The 24670-nt window shown below is 43.9% G+C and overlaps 1 protein-coding gene across 1 annotated transcript in view; it reads right to left on the bottom strand.

The window, feature by feature from the left end:
• NAT8L (N-acetyltransferase 8 like) overlaps positions 1-24670 on the bottom strand; it is a 39799-nt gene that overhangs the window by 5711 nt on the left and 9418 nt on the right. The window contains exon 2 of the mRNA XM_058186450.1: positions 19034-19198. Coding sequence (XP_058042433.1) covers positions 19034-19198 — 165 coding nt within the window. The remainder of the gene's footprint in view (positions 1-19033; positions 19199-24670) is intronic.

Below are 24670 nucleotides of genomic sequence, written 5' to 3'. Positions count from 1 at the left end.
TTTTCTTCATAGTTCAGTCTTTGTACCTTATTCACGTCTTTGTATAGTTTGATGGTTCCTCTACAGCTTCCAAGGATGGCAAAGTGCGTTTATGACTCATAGACTCACAATTGTGCTGAATAGAACGACATTGGGAAGAATAAGGAACTCTTAGCAATTCAAGTTCGACTTGGTGATATTTTCTAAAGCGGCCAATGCAATTTTTCATTCCCTCAAATGGCTAGAAGTTAATGGCCAATTGGCTAGTTATTGCTCTTCTCCCATTTTAATTTGAATGCACAATTTCAGTTTCAGCTCACAGTCACACACACACACACACAAGTCATTTGGTTAAAGAGTACTTCAGAATTGGAAGGGAAATAACGCCATATACTTATCAACTAAGGTGTTTTTGCTCTCGTGTGAACACAGCCAGTCTCAAAATAGGCGACCAAATTCACTGTATTTTTGGAGGACCCAGTCCCCGTCTTTAGAACTAGGACCACACCTCAGCCCACTCAAACACTGTTTCCACAGCTCTATAAACATTCACCAGATCAGCCGGATTAACTATCTTTCAGAGTTTGCAAACCATCCAAGAATTTCTCTTCTGCTAGCCCACATTCTTCTCTCACTAGGGATATCAACATTGAATGATAGGTTTTCCAGCTGCAGGGCCTCCATCTCTAGTTCATTGGCAGGCCAGTTCCAATTCTAAGAATTCCCGGTGCTACAGTTAATTACAGAGCTTCATGAAACAAATAGGCTTGTATTTCACGAACTGATATTTCAGTCTGGACTTCCATAGACAACAGTTTTCGACTGGAAACCAATTTTTTATTCCCATCCTTAGAGGTACTTGCAAAATGAATCTGTGCTACCGTATTTCCCCGAAAATAAGACACAACCAGGAAAATAAGCCCTACATGATTTTTCAGGATGCTTGTAATATATGCCCTACCCCAAAAATAAGCCCCAGTTAAGATCGTCAACCAGATGGGTGCATTTAGTACTGTATTTCCCTGAAAATAAGACCTAACTGAAAAATAAGCCCTAATGCGTCTTTTGGAGCAAAAAATAATATAAGACCCAGACTTATTTTCAGGGAAACATAATATATTGGTCTCTTCCTGTTTCTGTCTGGGTCAATGTCTCAGTGTCTTCCTCTTCATCCCGATTCCACAAATGCACCTTGCATTTGATTATTCTCTCCTTTTCGTAATCTGCCACCCAAAGTCTCCCACTGCGCAACTTCCACCACGTCTTTGCCGGAGAGCAGCATTCCTGCCTCGTTACTCCATCAGGAGTAGCCAGTGGCACACATATTGAACGGAAGGGTCGGTCTAGAGATGTTATCTATATGTCTACCTTTGATCCCAAGAAACTAGTTTGGCTTAATTAGCTGAAGGGGGATTCTATAATGGAGATCATCACCGGATGAGTCTCAATTACCAGAAGTTGGCGTTGTGAGATTTTGAACCAAGATCCACAAGGATTAGATTCTGGAATGATGACTGGATCCTTTCAGAGCAGATTCAGATTGTTGTAATGCCATGTAATCATAGTTTGAATTAGAAAGAGAGGCTCAAGGGTTGTGAAGGCTCAAGGGACATTAAGTGGCCAAGGACTCTTAATGATGGTGGTGGAGGCTGGAATGGGACAACTTGCCATAGCCAACTCACCATGGCCAATTTGCCACAGGACAATTCAACAATTCAGTTTAATTACTTAAAATAATTTTAATTTTTGTCATTCACATTTCATTCTGTCCCTCCTATCTGTATCCTTTCTTTAATGATTCTATTCCACTATTTCTTTGATATTAGAGTAACTCTCATCCCATGGAGAATTGTCCTAGACCCCTGGCAAGTCCATCAATGAAACAGGACTTCTCCTGCGTGCAACTTCTGCTTCTGAGGAATTCCTTGAAGAATGTTCTAAGGTGGGTCAGGAGAGCCTTGGTTCCTTAGCAAAGCACATGAGGGGATCTCCATGATCCCTCTAAGACAGACCCACTCCAAGTAGGTCTTTCAGGCCTTGTTTTTCATCACAGCCTGGGATCCTTCCTCACGAGAAGGCAGAAGTAACCGAGAGAGAAAACAGAGCTGCCTCATGCAAGCGCCCAGCATTCCCAGCTACCTTGGCTTTGCCCGCTAAATCTGCCATTCTTTGCAAGTACTCATCATTTGCATACTGGCTGGCCTGTAATTTTATGTTGAGAGTCTAGTTGGTTGGCTTAATCAAAATGTTGTGTGGATACTTTTAACATTTTAAAAACCTTTGGTGTTGTGGATTTGATGATTCAGGGTATTCAACGTACAATGTATCAATGCGTTACAAAATAAATATAGGAAATACTTTTAATTTGAGGTGGAGGTTATCCAATCGGCTAGCTTACAGATAATGGCAAAGAGCAAAATCACAGAAACATCCATAAGAATTTGGAATGTGATTTTCCATCTCTTGCCAGTCAAGAGAGAAAAAGCTAATTTGGTGTAAAGTCCAACCAATACCTCTGCCAAGAATGGAGAGTCAAGGGCTGTAGCCGAAGGTCCTTCTCCAAAGTGCTGTAAGAACTGGAAGAGGGTTTTTTTTTTAAATGGAGATGTCAAATAATTGTGAAGCTGAGGCCAAGGGCTATTCTGCTCTTCTCAAGGTCCAATTTAAACAGACTGTGAAATCAATCAGAGGAACTTACCCTTGCAGGATCCTAAGCATCTGGTAGGACCCCCAAAACAAGGCCTGGGTTAAGTTGCTGGGAATCCATGGTTTGGTTTAGCATGATGAGGCATATTTGATTATGGCACCTCTGGAAGGCTTGAAGGGCCAGGGGTGTAAATGGACCCTGGAGAAGTTCTACCTATGTGGTTGCTGAGAGTCGATTCTAACTTGGTGGCACAGAGTCAACGGAAGATATTGTCCTTTGCACTCACAGCGGTCAGCAGGGAAAGGTTTAAAACCACCAGGCCATGTTGCCTGGAAAGGTTCTGCTTGCCCAGCAATGATTTTAGGCTGAAGCAGGGATGACATCAGAGTAAGATGTCTTGGTCTACGACCAGAAATCTGTCCAACCAAAATCAAAGTTCTGAAACTTCTGAAAATCAGAAACCTCACCAAGTGAAAACGAAAACACTTTAGAAATAATAAATAAAGCTAGCTATAAAATAAGTCAAACCCAGTAGCAAAATTATGCAAAAAGAAAAAAAATCGCATCAGCCAAATCCCAGTCTTCAATCCCAGCATGCCACCCTTCTGGGCTTGATGGAATAACCGAGCCTTCAAGGCCCGCCTGAAACCCAGAAGGAAACGAGATGATTTTAACCCGGGGGGAGGGGGGAGATTGTGATAAAAAATGCCCATTCCCAAGGCCCCATCAGACAGCATTCTTGGGTGATCATGGGACCTGGAGGGAACTGATGCTGAGGGGTCCTTGGCGCTCTCTGAACTTCAGTAACATCATGCTAGTGCATCACTGTTAGCACTGATGATGTTCCCTAGTTGGGTCATGAAATGTCTACAAGAAAACAACCAAGCTCAGAGAGCGCCAAGATCCTTCCTCTGAACCCTGAGCTAGAGATCCTCTCCTTTACTGGAATCTATCCCATCTGCTCTGACCTGGCAGGCAGATTCATATGAGGAGGTTGGACAGGTAACCAAGTGCACAGCCGTTACGGTGACAACTAAACACCTTGAGTAGGAAGACCAGCCGGTAACGGCAAGGTCACCTGAGGATCTCAAACTCCATCATCGCTGCCTGGGCTGCTACCTTTTCTATTGCGAGTACAGTCCATTAACAGAAATCCTCTTGGCAGAACTACGAAAGTGGGCTTCAGATCCAGGAGGGGCTGCAGAGGCACCTGAGCAGTAACTGAACACCCTCCACCTTCTCACCCAGAGAAGGTGGCTTGAAATCCCCCCACAGAGCCAGTTTGGGGACCACCAGCCCAGCCCAGTGATTTGGCTGAGCAACCCAGGGCGGGGTCTCATCCTGCAAGCAGGGCGAGTGACATCCCACCCAGCATCCACAGCTGCCCCTTTGGGTCCAACTGCACAGGTCGAAACCTTGCATCTGGTCATGGGGGGTGTAGCCCCTCCCCCTTGACACCAAAGGACCCATGGATGACAAGAGCTGCTGCCCCTCCCCCTCCCTGCTCTGACATGAGTCAGGCAGGAAATTCCCCCTTCATCGTCTCCTCCCCTTTTTCAGTAAACCAAGTCAACAAGTAGCCCTCCCAGCTACAATTACCAGTAAAATTGTGGATGAGATTTTTTTCATTATTATTACCGGTAGTCCTTGACTTATAAAAGTTCATTTAATGATTGTTCAAAGTTACAACGGCATTGAAAAAAGAGACGGATGATTGTTTTTTATACTCCCCGGGGTCACCTGATGCTTGGCAACTGACTTGTATTTATGACGGTCAGAGTGTCCCGGGTTTTTTTTTTTTTTTTTGAGACATTCTGCCAAGCGAAGTCAATGCAGACGCGACATTCACTTAACACAACTGTGTGACTAATGATTCACTTAACAACTGTGGCAAGAAAGGTAGAAAATGGAGCAAAACCCCCTTAACCAGTTTTGCTTAACAACAAAAATGTTGGGCTCAACTGTGGTCGTAAGTCGAGGACTCCCTGCATTATAGATAAACCTGACATCCAGAATCATTTAGTTCTTAACAGTTCTTAATTGTTTCTTGCGATTTAGCAACTTTATAGCCTGGGTCTCAGCATATTTTTTCTTGCCCTTCTGTTAAAAATAAAAACAAAAAACCCCCAAAAGGTTTCTATTTTCATTTTATCTCCTGTACCCCACCCACTAAAGCAGCTTTCAGCTTCCCTGGCAGGTTTATTCCCATCACACATCCGTTTTATTTGAACACAACTCTGGTCCCTCACCTGGACCACATGCAGACACTCAATCCCGATTTTTTTTGGCTTATCCAAGTTTGAGCACGTATTTATTTCCTTAGACCTGGAGGAAGTCAAATACTTGTGAGAGGCCAAAGTTTGTCTGGTTGCTTAATTTAACTACGTATCTTTATTTTTTTCTTCCCTTCTGTTTTTCAGCCTGTCTCTCTTGTAAGGCTTAAGTTCCAAATGGTTTTATGTGAAGGGTATTCTTTCTTTTAGTTCCGTTTTTCCCAGACCCTCCTTCTCAGATAGTGAATTCAAGTTCAGCTAATTACCAGTGTGTGTATATGGTGTGTGTGTGTGTGTGAGGGGGAGGAATTTTGGCTGAAGAAAGTTAATCATCATCATCACCATCATCATCATCATCATCATCTAATAAGGATCTATATAAGATCACACGGGGGAAAAAGTGTTAAAAAAAGACTAATGGGCAAATCTCCACTTATCATGGTCAGTTTCCTGCAGAGGGGAGCGTATCTCCTTTGCTGCCCAAGTCACTGGTCATAAGAGGAGGACTAGCTCCCGTTCTGAGGATGGGAACAGCATTTTGGGCTGGAGGAATGAAGAGAAGGAATGGCTGCCTTAAATGCTGTTCATCCCCTAAATACACAACAGTGCCAATTTCCCCCATTTTGGGGAAGGGATGGGGGTTCCCCCCCCCCCCAGTGAGGCGAAACCCCGGCCGAAGGTTGCAGCATCGCTAGACACGTCACCTGCGGCTCTCCAGGCCCAAACTGTGTTTTGAGAGAGTTGTGACCCCCAAGAAACAAAGAGGCTGCCCTTTCCAGAGGGAAGCCCTGAAACAGATAGTCCTCAATGTACATACGTTCGTTCGTTAAGTGACCACTCCAACTTACAACAAGGCTGAAAAAAGTAACTTATGAGCTTCGAAGTGTTCCCACAGTTACGAGATCAAAATTCAAGCAAAATTTGACAATCGTTCCATGTTTACGGCGGATGTGTCATCCCGGGATCATGTTATCACTATTGGTGTCCTTCCCAGGTGACTCCTGACAACCAAGGTCAATGGGGGAAGCCAGATTCGCTTAGCGAATACGAGAATCATTTAGCAACTATAGTAATTTGTTTAACGACTGTGGCAAAAGAAGTTGTAAAATCAGGCACAATTCACGACCTCCTTGCTTATGCTTAGCAACAGAAGTCCTTGTCCAATTGTGGTCATAAATTGAAGACTACCTTTGTGGCTTCATAAAGAGAAGAGCGTAAGGTTCTTAAGACCCCTGCTCTCACCTGGGCACATCCACAAGGCAGGTTCATTACAGACCAATGGCAACTTGGAACGGAAGGTTCCTGAGCTCACCTGGGCTTCTGAGCAAGGGGTGTGTGTGGAGGGCAGGTTAAGGGTTTTGCTGCAGGTGCTGAGAGAAAATGACGAAACTTCCCCTGGTTGGACAAGGTTACCTACACTACCGCTGGGGACTTGGGACAATAAACAGGGTGCAGGACAAAATACACACACCACCTAGAACATTAGGAATCCCCCCCCCAAACTTCATTTATTTTTGCAATACAAAAGGGAAGCCAATTAGAAGAACTTCAAAAATACTGACGTGACTGCAATTGGGAAAAAACCGGACAGGTAGATAAGACGCGTGGGGCCGTGGGCATTGCCTTTGGCTGCCAGGGATTGTTCTCTGAGGGGAACGAGTCCCATCTTCTGATAAAGGTTCTGGATATTTCCTGTGAGCAATGACACTTTTGCAGGCCTTCCTGGCCCACCACCTGAACGAAGGCTGTCACATCGATTCTTGAGACTCCTGTGGAAATTAAGAAAGGAAAAGCCACAATATTGTCCTTGCTGCCATATCTTCTGAACATTTCTTTCACATTTTTGATTCTTATTCCAACCTTTAAGGTCGCGTTGTAGAAAACAATTTGTGAAGTCCTTTTAGCTTTTATACAAAAACTGCGCTATTTTGCTCGAAGCCCTAATTAAGTTTTTTTTTCATGTGACTCTTTAAGGCAGTGTGTGCCAACCTTGGCAGCTTTAAGATGGGTGGACTTCAGCTCCCAGAATTCCCCAGCCAGCCCGACTTGAAGTCCACTCATCTTGAAGTTCCCACGGTTGAGAAATATTGCTTTAAGTATTGAACTTTGCAAGTCTGGTTGCACTTACAAAATGAGAAAGGGAGATTACTGTCTCCCCATAAAGTAATAGTGTTTCTGTGATCCTGGAGGAACTTTTGGGATCTACTGATGTAACCTAGGTGAGACCATGAGAAGCTAAACTTCTTTCTCAAAATGGTAATCTTCGTGTAACCTTGTGATCCAAAAACACTGGCTCCAGGATGTACATCAAAAATTCTAGCTGGATTCTGCCTAGCCTAGGATACCTAAAAAGGGTTGGGCCTCTGGATCACGCAGTCCAGCGTAAATGTCCAGCCCTCTCGCCCAACAAATGAAGGAAAGGAAGAAGCAAAACTAAGGTCTTCTCCTGCTCTGGCTCCATGTTCTTCCCACCCAAAGGGATGCTGGATAAAACCCAAGGAATACCGTCCTAGAGCAGGTGACCTAAGACGCCCTCTGCCAACACAAGAACATTCATCTATACGTGCCTACCTTGGTCCTCATCTCCAATACCTGAAGGCCTTGATGTTCATGTTTTCTGAGCCTGAAGAAAGCAAGAAAATATTAATCTGTACCAATTTGAAAAAGCATGGCCCAAATTTCAATACCCACTGCCCCAGCGCCATGCCTCTGTCCCATCTCTCTCCTCCTCCTCCTCCTCCTCCTCCTCCTCCTGGACCCAACTTCAGCCTTACACCCACGTTCGCTTACAGCTGCCCTGTCACTTCAGATCCGTCCTCTTGTCAAGCCCCCCACTGTCCCTCCCATTCACACAACGCACAATAGCCTCATATACTTACCGAAGGAATGCTGGCGGATGCTGGTTTGCAGGAGAAGTCTTCATACTTGCCCATGATCCTGGATAACCCGGGAGGCTTATGGCATAGCTAGGGAAAGGTCAATGGCCTGGGTGGGGGGGAGCCACCACCAGCGCTGCTGCGGTTATTGTCTCTTCCACCAGTGCTACTGACCTCTGCAAATAAAGAAAGTCTCTCTACACAACCAATCTGATGCAATTAATGCACAATGTCCAGGAAACAACACGGACGCAATTGAATGAGGCCTGGGACACACAGAGCACCCTCCATGCCCCACAGTGGAATGAGTCAGACCCCACAAATGTGGGGAGGAGGGTCAGCGGCTAGAACTCATTTACCCCCGAAGAGTGAAAGAAAGTGGTTTCTTGCAAGCCTTCAAACTCAATATGGGTTTGTGACACAGTGCGTAGGTGATTAAAATGCGCCAATATAACATTGATTAAAATAACGTCTTCCACACCCCAAATCAACCTCTGCTTGCAAATAAACAGCGAACAATTAAAATGGATGGTCAGCCGAATTGAAGGGCTACAGAAGTTTAGCAAACAGAGTGGCCCTGCGGCACCAGACCCTGATTAAATTCCCTTTTTGGGATCAACACGATTACAGGATGACCTGCTGTAGGCAGAAAACCACACACTTAATATTCTGATCACTTATCAATTTAAGAAGAAACTCAGTCCATGCTCAGTCAACAATCAGTATCATTTATTCTCTCTGCAACACCAGTTTCCTGTTTTGACTGATATTGTAAAATGCCTGCTTATCTTTAAAAAGACACGCCAGAAAATTCAAAGTGAAATTTCCTCTGGGATAATAAACACATTTATAAAAATGGTGGAGGAATATACAGCATTGCTTAAGAGAAACAATTCCAAAAATATACTTGGAAGAATTGAGAAACATCTGAGATAGGGTTACACTAATAGGGGCATTTATAAAGGTTGATAAAGTTATCTCATAGCCCAAGATATACAAATATGAATACAAATAGTATTTATGCATTTACTTCATATAATTTATGCAAACCAGAATTGGCTTCAGCCTTATTGCAGAGCTTAATATGATAGAACCTTGGCCTTTGATCTTATAGTCACCCTTGATTTAACACCTCCTGTTCTAGCAAACGTCCAGAGAAAACTGTTATTGGGAAGATATTTTGTTGTACTTTTGAATCAAGTGCATTCCAATCTTTTGAAGATTTAGAAACTGACCAACTTGATCATCTGATCAATTATTTGAAGGCAGTTTCACATGGAAAAAGTAAGCACCATTCCTACATTCATCACTACCCCAAAGACCTAAAATTGGAATTGGGTGCAGCAGATCAGAGGGAAATGAAATGAAATGGAAAAGAAGAAGAAAATGGGGGGGAAAAAGATTAAAACCATTGTTAGGCAGAGCAGGGAGGAACCTGTTCAACTGAAACCTCAGCTATTTAGTGAGGTTTGCTCTTTATTGTTGAAGTGTGTGATATCACCAGGTCTAGACTGAAAGAGTTCTCTGGGGCCTTCAGAAAGAACAGAACAGTTGGAAGGGACCTTGTAGGTCATCTAGTCCAACCCCCCGCCCAAGCAGGAGACCCTACACCATTCCTGACAGATGGCAGTCTAGTCTCTTCTTGAAAGCTTCCAGTGGTGAAGCTCCCACAACTTCTGAAGGCAACTTCGGTTCCATCGGTTGATTGTTCTGTCAGAAAATTCCTCCTTATTTCTAGGTTGAATCCCTCCTTGATAAGTTTCCATCCATAAGAAGATGATAGATGTTGATGAATTTGGAAAAGATTTTAAAAGATCACCAAACAACTGGACGTAAATCATTCCATGGTTGAAAAGATCATCAACAAGTGAACATCTCAAACAACTTGCCAGCTCACTCAGGACAGGTTGTCCCAATGAGTCCAGCATGAGAGCAGAACACATTGACTTTCTTGGACACCCTCTGGGAAGTTCGCAATCATCATAAATATATGCTTGGACTTGAATTTTGATCTCATGACCATGTGGGAACTGCAACGGCATAACAGCAATAGCAATAGGACTTAGACTTATATACTGCTTTACAGTGCTTTACAACCCTCTCCAAGCAGTTTACAAAGTCAGCCTCTTGCCCCCAACAATCAGGGTTCTCATTTTACCAACCTTGGAAGGATGGAAGGCTGAGTCATCCTTGAGCCTGCTGAGATTCGATCTGCCAAACTGCAGGCAGCCAGCAGCCAGCAGCCAGCAGAAGAAGCCTGCTACTTTTTCACACATAAGGGTGAAAAACTGTCACAAGTCACTTTTCCCAGCACCATCGTAATTTTGAAAGGGCATTAAATGAATGGCCATTGTTGAGGATTTTTCCTATCACTTCATCTGGTCTGAAGTGCTTCAGTTAATGCAGCCTAAAACCACAGGAAGATTTAAAAAAAAATTAAAAAAATAGCAGCCTCCCACTATAGGTTAACATTTAGCTTTACATCAAGGTTAGATTTCTCACCCAGAGGGGGCTATATTTGTATCTTTGTCTTTTTAGAATCGATGCAAAAGTCTGTATTAAATTCTATGTAGCCTCGGAGTAAGAGGTTGGTCCATTTTCCCAGGGCCTGAAGGAGCTTCCAGAGGAGAAACTGTTTTTGCCAATCAAGTCTGTTTCTCCTTGAACAGAACTGACAACCCCGTCCTCTCTTTTGGCAGCAGTCAGAAAGCAAGTTATCTAATGATAACGGTTTTTTGTTACTGTTCTTGGCTTTTTTTTTCTTTTTAATCAAACCTCAAAAGCATTTTGTTTGCTTTTTGCATTGGAAATTGAAGTTGTAGTCCAGGGGAAATTCATGGCGAGGGTTAGCTAAATTATTTACTAAACAAGCCGTAGTGAATAATATAAAGTTCACCAGAGGAAAACAACTTTTCATTTGGAGTAGCCAATGACCATCAAGCAGTTTTAATAAACGTAGAATGTTTAAACTTAAAAGTCTGGATCAACACAGCAATCGTTTTGGGATCCATTTTGGCAGAAAATGGTGTTCATTGCAAAGTTTATTTCCGAACCTTTCCTGAATCTGGGACAGCTACAGCTAAAGGCTGAGAAGATGATTCCGTGAACTTCCGGGACCGTTTCTTGCCTGTGAACCCCCCACCCCTTTGAATGCTCCTCCACTGAGGACGGCTGCTCTCTCCCTCCCTCCCATCGTCCCAAATGGGAACTTTGGGCCCAGTTCACAGAAGAGGCTCCCAGCGATGAAGTTTCTAATAAGCTTCTGCCCTTCACTCGTGATCCATCAGGCAGCATTTTGCCAAGAACAAAAGGCCCTGCGAGGAGCTCGGCTACCAGAGAGGAGGGTTGCCTTTGGGGCTCCGAGACGGGACTTACAACGGTTCATTTAGTGACCGTTCAAAGTTACAACGGCACTGAAAAAGGTGTCTCTGGACCATTCTTCACACTTACGACTGTTGCAGCCTCCCCGTGGTCACGTGATCAAAACTCAGCTGCTCGGCAACTGTCTCGTATTTATGACGGTTTGCAGTGTCCCTGGGATTTCGTGATCCCCTTTTGTGACCTTCTGACAAGCAAAGTCAATGGGGAAGCCAGATTCACTTAACGACCGTGTGACTAACTTAACGACTGCAGAGATTCAGTTAACGACTGTGGCAAGGAAGGTCATAAAATGGAACAAAATTCACTTAACAGCTGTCTCACTTAGCAACAGAAATTTTGGGCTCAGTTGTGGACTACGTCTACCTTCAGTCTTTGGACATGAGAGGAGATGCAACTGGATAGAAAAACAGAACATTTCTGGGAGGCAAGAAATCATGTGCAGGCACATCCACGCCCCAGAGCCCGTTGCTCTGCTGGCCTTAAGGAAGAGGGGAAAGTGGGGGAGAGGAAGGAGTGCCCCACCCAGGAGAGAAGTGACAGGGATAACTTCTCCACACAAGAGACGGGAAGCCAAGGAGCCGGTTATCTGAAGGAGAAAGTTCTGAACCGGTGGGATTGATGTCATATCCCACAGAAGAAACCAAAAAGGGAGGAGTGAGGTGGGGTCAGGAAAACCCCCAATCTCCACGGAGATGGAGCCGAGGGGAGAAACCCACCCTCCTCTTCCTGGAAAGAGGAGGAGGAGGAGGAGGAGGAGGAGAGGGGTGGCTTCTGATGTATTTAGAAGGACAGGCGGTAGAGACCGGAGAAGACCAGGTCTTCTCAGGCTGAAATGCCATTTTAGTCTTTCAGCTAAACCAAGAACTGCTTGGCTTCAAAGGACAAGAAGTCCTCTAAAATATAGCAGGGAGCAGCAGCTTCAAGCCGCTGTGAGCACAGCAGGAAACTGCACCTCACAGAGGACAATCAGGCATTCGATGTGGACATGGTCCAGTTCACAACGATTCTTGTCCAGCCAAGCAATGTTGAGCATCTATCAGCAAGCAGAGCAGCCAACGTAGGGTTGGAGATGGATGCCTGAATCCTGGCCAAGGGTGCCTGCTTTTCCATGGGGGAGGTGCCATTGCCAAGGGCCACTCCAAGGGTGCTGGGTGGGTGGGGGGAGTGCCTCTGACCAACCCTTCCGATTAAAACTGCGAGGTAGAAGGCGTCCCCAAGCACCATTTACAGTTTATACATATAGCTCAGGGCCCTCCAACCCTTCAATGCCCAGAATTCCCCAGCCAGCGTGTCTTAATATTGCTGACACAGCTGATCAGCAGCAGAATCAGAATTCACACCACAAGAACAAAGTCAAAAGGGTTTTTTTAGAATTCAGAGCCCACCCTTAGTTATTTCTCTTTCACCTTACCTATCGCTCTATTCTACGTCTCATTTCCTCTTCTCCCTGCTTTTCCTCTTTTCTGCTTGGCTCCTGCACGTCTCCCATTTGTGTTTTCTTTCTTTCTTTCTTTCTTTCTTTCTTTCTTTCTTTCTTTCTTTCTTTCTTTCTTTCTTTCTTTCTTTCTTTCTTTCTTATTCCAATCTCCTTCCTTCCTCCCTCCCTCCCTTTTTTCTGCTTCTCCCATCCTAACTGCTTACTCTCCCTTGTTTGTGTTTCTGCTCCTTAATTTCTCGTTCCTGCTATAAGCATCCGCCTCTCCCGCTGCCTCCACTCCCCCACTCCCCTATCTCATATTCTGTCATCACTCCCACTTCTCTGGCTTTGCCTTGTGTTGAGTGGCACCGAGAGGCTCCAGACCCTCCCAAAAGAGGTTTCTGTTGTGCAGACATCCCGCCTCGTTCTCAAGATTTGTGAGAGAGCCTTGCTTTCCATTTTTAACTTCCCCCCCCACCTACCATTTCTGTCTTTTCCCTCCCTTTGCAAAACTCTCAGGATTCACTTGAAGATAGTTATCAACTTCTCAACACTTCTTGTTGAGCACAAAAATGCATGTTAAGACCCAGTTGTCTAAGTTGCAGTTTTTAAGATAATAATTGAAGTGTCTGGTAATTTGTTGAAAACAACCTACACGCACTGATTGTGACAGTAAAGTCTGCAGCAGCCGAGTTCAGCATGCTCAGGAGAGCAACACAAGGCTCAATCCTCAATGCTGGGAGGGGAGGGAGGGTGTTTGTGTGTCTGTGCGCCCAGGGATTGTGAGACAGCTACACTTGCACCTAAGCATTTCTGCAGCCTCTGCTTGAAGCCCATTCATGCCTGCTTTGCTTCTAAACTGTGCCTTGAATGACAACAGACCTATTTAAAGACCTGTTCCTTTGGGCCCTGCATGACCCTCTGCGCTCTGCAAAGTGCCCACAGGGCCCATAGCCAGAGGCGCCAGGACTTGTCGCTTGGCAACATCGTGTGTGTGTGTGTGTGTGTGTGCACGCACACACACACACACGCGCCTGTGCAGACACTCCAGGCCTGATTTAGGAAAAAAAAGGTGCACTTCTTCCCTTGAGCCCAGCAACCAACAAGTCACACTTCGGGCTTAGCTTCAATTTGTTCCTCTTCCTAAATCAACTTAATGATCCAAGTAATGACTCGGCACTCCCTTTGCTTTGCACAGCGGAGGGTCACCTTGCAAGATTAGGGCTGCTCATCCCACCCAGATATCGCTCAATTACACGGATACATACATGCATTTCAATGCGTGCCGACATAAGAGATCTCACTGCATCACCCTTAGTAGTCTCATAATTAAAATTTCACACCTGAGATTTTTTTCTCTCTCCCACCCATCCTCTCGCTGAAATATGCAGCTTCGGGAATATCTAACTACAAAATCTTTCAGCTCAGCATTCCAGGGCTACTAAAATCTCGGCTTCATAAAACTTGGCACACACAGAGCTCGCTGAGCACTAGAATGATGCCAAACGCTTTTGGTTTTCAGGGGAATTTCATAGTTATAGACCCTTGCCTTTTCCCAAACTTTGGGAACGCGCCATTTTCTTGAGGATGCCAGATTAGGGAGCAGGCAATGTTCACACAGAGACCTCCCACTTCTGACTTCCACAGGCAGTCCTCAACTTACGACCTAGATGTTTACTGACCATTCAGAGCTGCAACGTACCTACCTGAGGGGTTCTTAGGATCCGGATTTGAAGTTCCAACAGCCCCCCCCCATGCTACCACAACCCAGCCCCATCTCTGGCTGTTTGTGATCACGTGACCACAATATACGACGGATTCCCCCAAAGCTGTATCTTAGGGAAGTGTTTTTGGCAAAACTGAACAATGGTGAATCATTAATTCACTTAATGGCCACCAAAAAAAAAAACCAGGTGTAAAATCAGATCAAGTCCCATGAACAACCTGCTTTACAGCCATTGAAAGCCACAACTGCGATGTACAATATCCCTTGTGTTGTATTGTATCCAACACCTTTTCCTCCTTCCTCCTCGATGGGAGTCTTTCTCGCGCTCTCTCTTCCTCTCTCTCCCCCCCTCCAGGTTGGCGGGACCTGCAAGCCAGCAAAAGCCAGCCCCGTCCCGTCCCTTCTGTGTCCCACATGCACATCAGGTGTGGGGCTTCACGTCTGGTGCTGCACCCCCGAGTTGGCAGCTTTTGGCCCTGTCCACCCTGGCAACTTCACTCCAAGGCTGCCTTTCATGCTTTTTCCTCTCCCCCCCCATCCCTCCCCCACTCTCCGTGGAAGAGGGCCACAGCAATCGGATGTGTGTGTGTGTGAAGCATTGTGCTATGAATGAGGACTTGTTCCTTCTTTTCTGCTTCTCCTGCTTCAATTGCAGTGCAGTGAAAGAACCGCCAGTCGCGGTGGTCTAGAAATTAACTTTGCAAAGAGTTCCAAGTTTGCAGCTGACAAAAGGGGAACCCCCCCCCCACCTTTCTGCCTGCCTGCCCGCCCTGCGAATGCCTTTTGCTCTCCGGCCATTCAACCCGCTTCCCAAGGAAGGAAAAACAAAGGAGAAAACCACCATCTGCTTTGAAAGGTTGGCCGGTTTGTTCTGTCCCCAACACTTCCTGCAAATCCTTCTGCAAAGCATCTGAGCGTCTTTCAAAGTAGCAGTCGGCCTTTTCACAGGATATTCAACCCCCCCCCAACCTTTGCCCACAGAATGGCAAAGCCTGGGGACTCTCTGGAACTACTACGGTAGAACCCAAGACATCAGCTGCTAAGCAAATCCGTTGTTAAGTTAGTTTTGCCCCACTTTGCAACCTTCCTTGCCATAGTTGTTAAGTGAATCACTGCAATATTAAGTGAATCTGGCTTCTCCTCTGACTTTGTTTTTCAGAAGGTGACAAAAGGGGATCATGTGATCCCTGGGACCCTGCAACCGTTCTAAGTCCATGCCAGTTGCCAAGCCTCTGAATTTTGATCACGTGACCCCGGGGATGCAGCAACGGCCGTAAGTGTGAAAAATGGTCATAAGTCACTTTTTTCAGTGTCGCTGTAACTTTGTATGGTCACTAAATGAACTGTCATTAAGTCGTAATACTGGTGTCAGCTTTGGAAGCCGTACTAGGCCGGAATCTTCCGTGCTGCCACTTTCTTCTCCTGTGTGGGAAAGTAGGAAGGGGGGGATTGAGTAGAGGGGTTGTCTTTAGACATAATGAGCATTCTTCCTGTCGGTCAAGGTCAGGCCGGTCCTGCATCTGGAGAAGGAGTGGCCAGAGTGGTGTCTCGAGAAGGAACGATTGCAGCAGGTGATCGACCGCAGAGTCAGGGGATGGTTTGGGGTTTTTTTGATTTACTGAGGGAAAACCTGGACCTCTCAGATTTGGGTTTTTCCAGATGTGCCAGTTTACCTATCCTAGTAAGTAGAACTTTGAAAGATGCTTGCTTCCGAGTTTTTACTTGGAGTTGGGGTTTTTTCTGGAATGCTGACAACTAGAAGTTCTGATTACAAAAGCTTTATTGAAATAAGGTGCTGTTTATAGAAATCCCTGAATTTGCCCCAAATTTCTGAAATACGTTCCAAAGACATTTTCACTGTTTCACAAGCAACTACTCCTAACTTGACTTGATTAAATGCTGATTGTTACTGCCAGCTAATACAAAATTTTGAAATCACACATGCATAACAATCTTATTTTTGTAAACTTTCACAACCTGAACACAGGCCTCTTGCTTTCAAATACATCCCTTATCTGGATCAATCAAAGCTTTCCAATATCTGAAATGTGGAAATATTTTTTCTGAATCAGCAAAACAAATTACACAAGCATATCAATACAGTGAATGGAAAGAGGATCCTTAAAAGCCTACAATATGAACATCTGATCGGTTAAGCAACAAGTAAGAAATATTCAGTAATTGGCATCAAAGATCTGGACCCCGTAAAACAGTGTAAGATCTACCGATTCCTCTCAACATTGTGGTCGATCCAGGGGGCACGCAAACACACTTTAAATATGGAATGTCCGGCCCAAGGATCTCAATATAAAAAACCAGAGATTCAATATAAATTGGAAAGCCATGATTTTATTTGCCTGAAGGCCCTATGGAACCGTATTTTCTGGAGAAACTGATTTCATTGGCAGCGAAAGCTTGAACTTCACTTCTGATAGGATTTATTTCCTAATTAGCAATGAACATGATTTGTTTTCAAATTGTGTGTTTATTTGAAGTTATTTCCTCCTACTTCACCCACCAACACCACATTAAGTACAAATGGCTTACAGGATGATACGAGGAATCTTGTAAACATACGTTTTAAATAAAACCTTTCACAGTATTCCCAAAAATCAGTCGCAAATCAAACCTCATCGTAACCCCTATTCGAGCAGGAGGGACCCAGCTTCAGGATCTGCTGAGGGGACTTTCCGTTTTTCTAAATCAAGGCATGGCCACACGCCGAGATCTTTAAAGGGGAACTTTGAAATCCCACCCCTCCCATTGAGATAACCTGCTCTGAGTCAAATGGCAGCATCATCTTTTCTTCAAACTCATGGATGAGACTAGAATAATGTTCTTCCTCGTCTGGCGACGTTCCACTAATTCGGGAGGGTTGTAGATTCTGTAAGTGTGCAACACCCTTTTACTAACACTCTTTGTTCTTACTAATACTTGCCTGATGAGATAAGGAAGCCCCTTGAGCCACAACTGAGGTTTGGCACAGTTTGCAAGCGAGAAGCCCCCCTCTCTGTATCTTCTGCTGGGGAGAAGGAACTGCGTTTTAAGGATGGATGGATCCCTTCCTCCCTGGACACTGATAAGCATGGTCAGCAAACTGGTGCCAGTCTCAGGAGCAGATGCCTCTCCTCCCTTCAGATATCCTTTCAGGCACCCGAATAGCAAGGATAAAACTCACATAAACTGGGGTAGCTTTCTGCCAGACCAAAAGACACCGTTCGTTCACCAGTCTCTACTCAAAATAGATGTAACTTATACCTTGGTTCACAAATCACTTGAACAATATTCCTAGGTTTCAAGCCAAAGGACAACACTAGGCCACGTTTTTTTTTAAAAAAGAGAGAAATCCTATATAGACAAAGAATTGATTAGCAGAATACTTGGGGAGTACACAAAACACTTCAAAAATACAGGTAGACTACAAGGGCAATATATTTACTACATTTGTTTCTCCGAGACAGGGCAAAATACCCTGGCCGAAAACCCGGGAGATTGTGAGTTCTAGTCCCACCTTGGCCATGAAAGCCAGCTGGGTGACTCTCAGCCCAACCCTCCCTCACAGGGTTGTTGTTCTGGGGAAAACATGAGGAGGAAGGAATATTGTTATCTATTGTATATAGTTGTCAGTTGAAGTTCTCAGTAGGGTCCTCCGTTGGGGCGGGAAAATACTCTCTCCTGATTGGTTGTGGGCTGATCAGCTTCCCTATAAAAGGAGCCGTGTCAGCCAGGGAGCAACAGTTGCCTCACAGGCAGCATTGAATAAAGAGCTGTTAGAAGTCACTCTGGCCTCACCTCCATTCTTCATCCGGAACATAACAAATAGGAGGCATGTTTTTTGCCTCGACTTACTTACAAAGTAATAAACGTGGGATAAAAATCAAATAAATACATAAATATAACTATTTTGGTAAAGTTTTTAAAACACACACAAACCACACAAACACACCCCTCTCCGTAATTTACAGTGACAGGTCCGTTGTACAAATTTATCCACGTGGACACAGAGGAATTCTTGAGCCTAGATGGTCTTGAGACTGCTGAGAAAGGTCAGAGGTTCTAGGTTCATCTAGCATTGGGTAAAAGATCTCAAAGGACATGCGAGGGAGCCCCTTCTGCCAACGGCAAACCAGCCCTTGCCAAGGGAGCGGCTGCATGGTGCCCATGTCAATTGGAGCAAGTCGTTCCTTCTAACCATACAAAGACATCTTCCACATATCCTGGATTCATGTGCCTTTTTTGTGGAAACTGATTTGTTTATTTTTTGTACCGTATCCCCAATAATACAATCTCTGAAGTGTTTCCCAGATTTCTTTTTCTTTCTTTTTTTGCTACGATACTTAAGACATACAAGATTTTTTTACAGAAAAGCCAAGTAAAGTCCTATCAACTGGATTGCCTGTAGCACCACAGGCTTAATCCAGGTAAAACAAGGGGATTTGCTGAGATTCAATGCTTCCACCTAAACCCGAGTAGCAGCATTTTAAAAAATGGCAGAATATTTTTCCTTTGTTTACATTTAAGGCAAAGGGCCCAAGGTCTCCAACCTTAAACCTGGGGGACTTCAACTCCCAGAATCCCCAGGTTTAAAGTTGCCAAGGTTGGGGAGCCCTGGTCTACTCTAGACCAATTACGGACCCTTCACTCGCCAGGACACGGTGGTAGATATTACATTATTCCGTTTCACAAATTGTGAGGTGGTGGTGTGTCAGTTCCTCTGTGGATTTCATCACTCACCTGGGGATTTCATGTAATATTGCTCAATGTCAGACATGTCGGTGTTCAGGGCGCACTCGAGATAGCTGAGGATAACTTTCCTACTGAAGTAGTACCTCGTGCCCATCAGAAAGACAGGCAAGCAGCAGATCACCAGCAAGGACTTGGTCACAACGAAGCATATTACTATGGAGATAAGGAAGAGAAATAAATGACAGCTGTCAGAAGAGAGAAGGCAGGGTTGATTTTGGAATACAGAGCCAAAAGTCACATCCATGACATGATTCCTATCTACCTTTGTGTGAAGGTAGCTGACACAATACAGTCTATATATTCCTTTCTTCAGCTAATAAAAGGATTTTCTCTAATAAATAGGTACTGTTATACAAGCAGTCCTCAACTTACATCAGTTCATTTAGTGACCGTTCGATGTTACAAGGGCACTGAAAAAAGTGACTTAGGACCATTTTCCACACTTACGGCCGTTGCATTATCCCCTGGTCATATGATCAAAATTCAGACACTTGGCAACAGGTTCATATTTATGATGGTCACGGTGTCCTGGGGTCATATGATCCCCTTTTGCACCCTTCTGACAAGCAGTCAAGCCAGATTCACTTAACAACTATGGCAAGAAAGGTTGTAAAATGGAGCAAAACTCATTTAATGATTGTCTCACTTATCAACATAAATTTGGGGCTTGATTGTGTTTATAAGTCGAGGGCAACTATATTCAGATCTGACCACTCTTTCAAAAGACCTCAAATGTTTCCATGTTTGCAGCCAGCGGTGAAAAATGGCTATTCTTGATTTGATCTGTATTCTCTCCCTACATGCCCTTCATGGCTGTTAAAGGCCAGCTGTTACATTAAAATGCTTATTAAGATTTCTACATGGTAAACTACTAAAGTATCTTTGCATTGATGAGAGCATCAGTGCCATAAAGAGAGCTGAGGAAACTGACCTCTCTGAGTTACAAAATGAAGCTTAATGTCCTCCAGAATAGAACCAGGACAAAATTCAGATTAACCTGCAACGGGCCGGTGAATAGCGCAGGCTGGTAAAGCCTGTTATTAAGCCTGTTATTAAGAACACAGCAGCCTGCAATTACTGCAGGTTCAAGCCCGGCCCAAGGTTGACTCAGCCTTCCATCCTTTATAAGGTAGGTAAAATGAGGACCCAGATTGTTGGGGGGGGCAATGTTGACTTTGTAAAAATATACAAATAGAATGAGACTATTGCCTTATACATTGTAAGCCACCCTGAGTCTTCGGAGAAAGGCGGGGTATAAATGTAAACAAAAAACAACAACAACAACAACATTGAATCCTGTTTCTTGGTATCTTAAGACTTTACCGGTCTGCATTACTTTTTTAGGAGCATCAAAATCTTTAATATACAAGCCCGCCTCATTTATCTATAAAGCAGCATCTCAACCTTTTTGATGACATAATGCAGCTAGGAATGGAGAATTTTCTTCTATTTTTCATTTATCTTTCCAGGGCTGAAAAGGAAGTTTTTTAGGCATTCAACCATTACAGTGTGCATATCAAATTGATTCATTGCCAACAGAATTTTACTAAGTGGAATTATCCGAGGTTCCGTGTTCTAAGATTTATGATTAACTTGTTACAGATTAGCTCCGGTGATCTGGATTAGTCCAGATAACGATCCATGGTCTCAGAGTTTCCCACATTAATTGGTTTCAACCTGGGCTGTTTCTCAGAAGTTTCACTTGGACCCATCAGCTCAAGGAACCACCCGATCCCGGTGGGACAAAAACTACTTCTGAGATCCCTGGCAGGCAATCTAACCTTTTGTCTTCTACAGGTCATCCTTGACGTACGACCACAACTGAGCCCAACATTTCTGTTGCTAAACGAGACATTTGTTGAGTGAGTTTTGCCCCATTTTATGACCTTTCTTGCCACATTTGTTAAGTGAATCACTGCAGTTGTTAAGTTCGTAACATGGTTGTTAAGTGAATTTGACTTCTCTATGGACTTTGCTTCTCAGAAGGTCCCAAAAGGGGATCAAGTGACCAAGGACGCTGCAACCATCATAAATACGAGTCAGTTGCTAAGCACCTGAATTTTGATCAGGTGGCTACGGGGATACTGCAGTGGTTGTAAGCGTGAAAAACGGTCCTAAGTCACTTTTTTTGAGTGCTCTTGTAGCTTTGAATGGCCATTAAACAAACAGTTGTAAGTTGAGGGCTACCTGTACAGCATTTCTCCAGAATGCTATCCTGTCTCCCTCCGTTCTATAAAAATTCTTTCAGCCTTAATTCTTAAAGGTTGTGTCTTCCATGAGTTAATGCCTTTCTTTGAATCCGAAGACACAATTTTCCATGTTTTACTTCAAGATTTGTTGTTGATAGCCCAGAATATGCTTAACTAATGTGCATTAAAGTACAACTCCTACTTCTTGTAACTAAGAAATTGCTTCATAAATTACAGGAGCTTTTTTTTCCACAGCCACATCATATTTCTTGGCTGATTTATATGCAGTGTGTGACTGAATGTGATATAGATGTAACACAAATCCTTTATTGTGTGTGTGTGTGTGTGATTGGTGCTAAATCAGTATTTTTTGTTCAAGTGCAAAAGTTGCTTTGGATTTCCCTTTGTTAGACTGAGCCAACCGTCCGTTGCATTCCATTACTTGTGGTCCTCATTTAGTAACTATCTTACTGAGTGACAGTTTGCAGGAACAATAAAGACAAACAAGTCATTTTGCAACTAAACCTGCCACTTACAACTTTGGTAGGTCCGCAAAGCAAAGAAAGCTGAATTATTTCATTTAGCAACCGCTTTGCTTAACCACTCAGGGGCTAGTTTCTGTGACAGTTGCTAAACAAGAACTATTGTGCTGGGTTTGAATTATACTTCTGAACATTTGGTTACTTTTCCTAAAGAATAGTAGTTTTACCTGCAAAGGAGGTAAAGAGAGGTTGCTAATTCCTGAGAACACATCTGACTATTATGACTGCACTTATGCCATGTATTTTTTTAAAAAAGAAATATTGATTTTGTACACATAGGTATCATGTGGAGATACGTATTTTCTAACAACAAAACCTCCCTACAGCTCACCAAACCCCCCAAAAAACAACAATGCACCTCAAAGACAAGACTATATATTTTAAAAAACCTGTAATCACAGCCAATTACAGAACCTCAGTTATAATCAACTTTAGCCCAAGGTATCAGCGTTTGTTTCACTAAGAAGAAGCCACTGTTCCTCAGAACCAACCAATTTCAAGACTGTTCCTGGGAGATAAGAAGAGTACAAAATTTGAACCACTCAAGACAGCAACATAGTGGGGAAAAGATACTGTAATAATGTCTAACATAAAGATAATTTCGGTAAAACAGACTAAGTAGAACTGGTCAGCCAAGCAAAAGTCCATTGAGATGAGAAATTAATGGCTGTCAAAAGAACAGGGGAAAACCCCATGTAAACCTTTGGGAAAATCCAAAAAAATGGATAACTGAGAATGCCCTTTTTCATTTGGGGGAGCCTTTCTGGAAGGATTCTCCCAAAGACCTCAGTTGATGGGCAGGATTATTTGGGAGAGAAGGAGGTGGTCCTTCAGATATGGTCCTACAGCATTCAGGGGAGTCCTGATGGTATGCAATACTCTGAATTACACTTAGAGAGGGACAAGCAGTCTTAATGTCACAGAGTGTTAGATGCTTCCACAAAACGGGTGCCAGTCACGTCCACTCGCTCCATTTTTGACAACTGCAATTTCTGAGGGGAGCTCAGTGAACCACAAAACACCAGTATTCAGAAGAAGCCATCGAGCACCACTCGGGTGTTCAGTGAGGGTTCCACTTGAGCATGTCTGACAGATGACCCTGCAGCCTCGGTCTGAAGGACTCTAAAGACAGAGAACTGACATGGAACAGCCTGTTCTGCTAGACGGAAGTTGGGAAGGCCTTCCTGATCTTCAGCCTCAACCTCCTCAGTTATAGTTTTAATTCATAAATTCTGTCCTCCCTCTTCTGTGCGACATTCGTTTAAAGATGGTTATTACATCTGCCCACGGTCCCCTCATCTATAGATGAATTATATCAGATCTTCTGATCATTTCTCACAAAGCTGAGCTTCAGAATAGGGACCTTGGAGGTCTTCTAGTCCAGCCCCCTGATCAAGCAGGAGACCCTATATGATTTCAGACAGGTGGTTGTCCCATCTTTTCTTAAAAACCGGCAGTGATGAAGCACCTACAACTATCGAAGGCAATTCCTGTTCTACTGGTTGATTGTCCTCACTGTCAGGAAGTTTCTCCTTAACTCCAGGTTGCTTCTCTCCTTGATTAATTGCCATCCTTTGCCCTCTGGGGCTTTGGAAAATAAGTTGACCCCCTCCTCTTTGTGGCAGCCCCTCAAATACTGGAATGCTTCCAGAGTCTGTAGCATCCTGATAACCTTCCTCTAACTTCATCCATGTTTGTCCCTTTCGTTTTTGAATGGACTCCAGTTGGAGCCTGACCAGAGAAGACTAGAATTCCTACTCAGAATTTCACATTTCTTTTTTCTTCAATCTCATCCATTTATTTCAGCCCCTTGTTCCCTCCTGCCCAGATATTTTTCAATTTTCTTCCTGTAAAGTCTTAGCTCATCTTTCAACATTGTGTTACCTGCAAACTTTTAAATGCATCCCCTCGATTTCCTCCTGCAAGTCATTAATGAAAACGTTGAAACAAGGTTAGGGACAGAATCCGGTGGTGCTCCATGTAATGTTTCCCCCCAACCATTTCTTGGCAACAGATCCATGCCGGTTCCTGTTATTCCTCGCATGCTTACCCAAGCATCCACAAGCCTGCTGCTTGGTAATCTGTTCAAAGTTCTTGCCCAAGATCAACACGAAGGAGATGCCAAGATTCTTTTGAAGATGGGATGACATTTGCTCCCTGCCATTCTGCGAGGGCTTCTCCAGGCCTCCAGAAGTTTTTGAAGATTTCTGAAGGTATTCCATGAATCGCCTCCGTTTCTTCAGTACTTGAGGATATAATCCATCTGGGCCAGAGGACTTTAATTCATTTAAACCAGCTAAATCCTTCTTGCCTTCTGCTTGTCTGCCCTAAGCTGTGGTTCCTTCCTTTCCCCAATGGCTTCATCAGCCAAAGCTCCATTTTCCTTCTGAGAGAATTTTTTCACCATCACCCTTAACCTTCACTATTTTCTCTTTGGCTTTGGCTTTTATTACCAAAGAACAAATTTTTATTATTTTTGCTTCTCTAGCAAATCTCAGCTCATTCTGAGCTTTACCCTGTCTGACAGAATTTCTGCAGTTTCTGGAGCCTATCCTGAATTATTTATTTGGTTTTGCTGCTATACATCCATTTCCTTTATGTGTCCTTTTTCTCTTTTTTTCATTTTAGTGAACTTGGCATAGATCCAGGCTGCCTTCTTTAAGTTTCTCCCATTTTTCCCCTTCTTGCAGAGACTGTCTGTGATTGTGCCATCAGAATCTCATTTCACAGAATTTCCCATCTTTTTACACAATATGTGTTACCGTCCCTAATCCTTAACGTCAATATGGTACAATTGACCCTATGGAATAATTGATCCTACCATGAAATGGCCACAAAACTATTACCCACAAAATTAATCTAGAAGTTCCTTTGATCATTGCAGTTGTTAGCCA

Source organism: Ahaetulla prasina, chromosome 5 (genome assembly GCF_028640845.1).
Source record: "Ahaetulla prasina isolate Xishuangbanna chromosome 5, ASM2864084v1, whole genome shotgun sequence".
NCBI classification, from domain to species: domain Eukaryota; kingdom Metazoa; phylum Chordata; class Lepidosauria; order Squamata; family Colubridae; genus Ahaetulla; species Ahaetulla prasina.
Note: the sequence above shows the minus strand (reverse complement) of the source record. Positions and strands in the feature narration are given on the sequence as shown.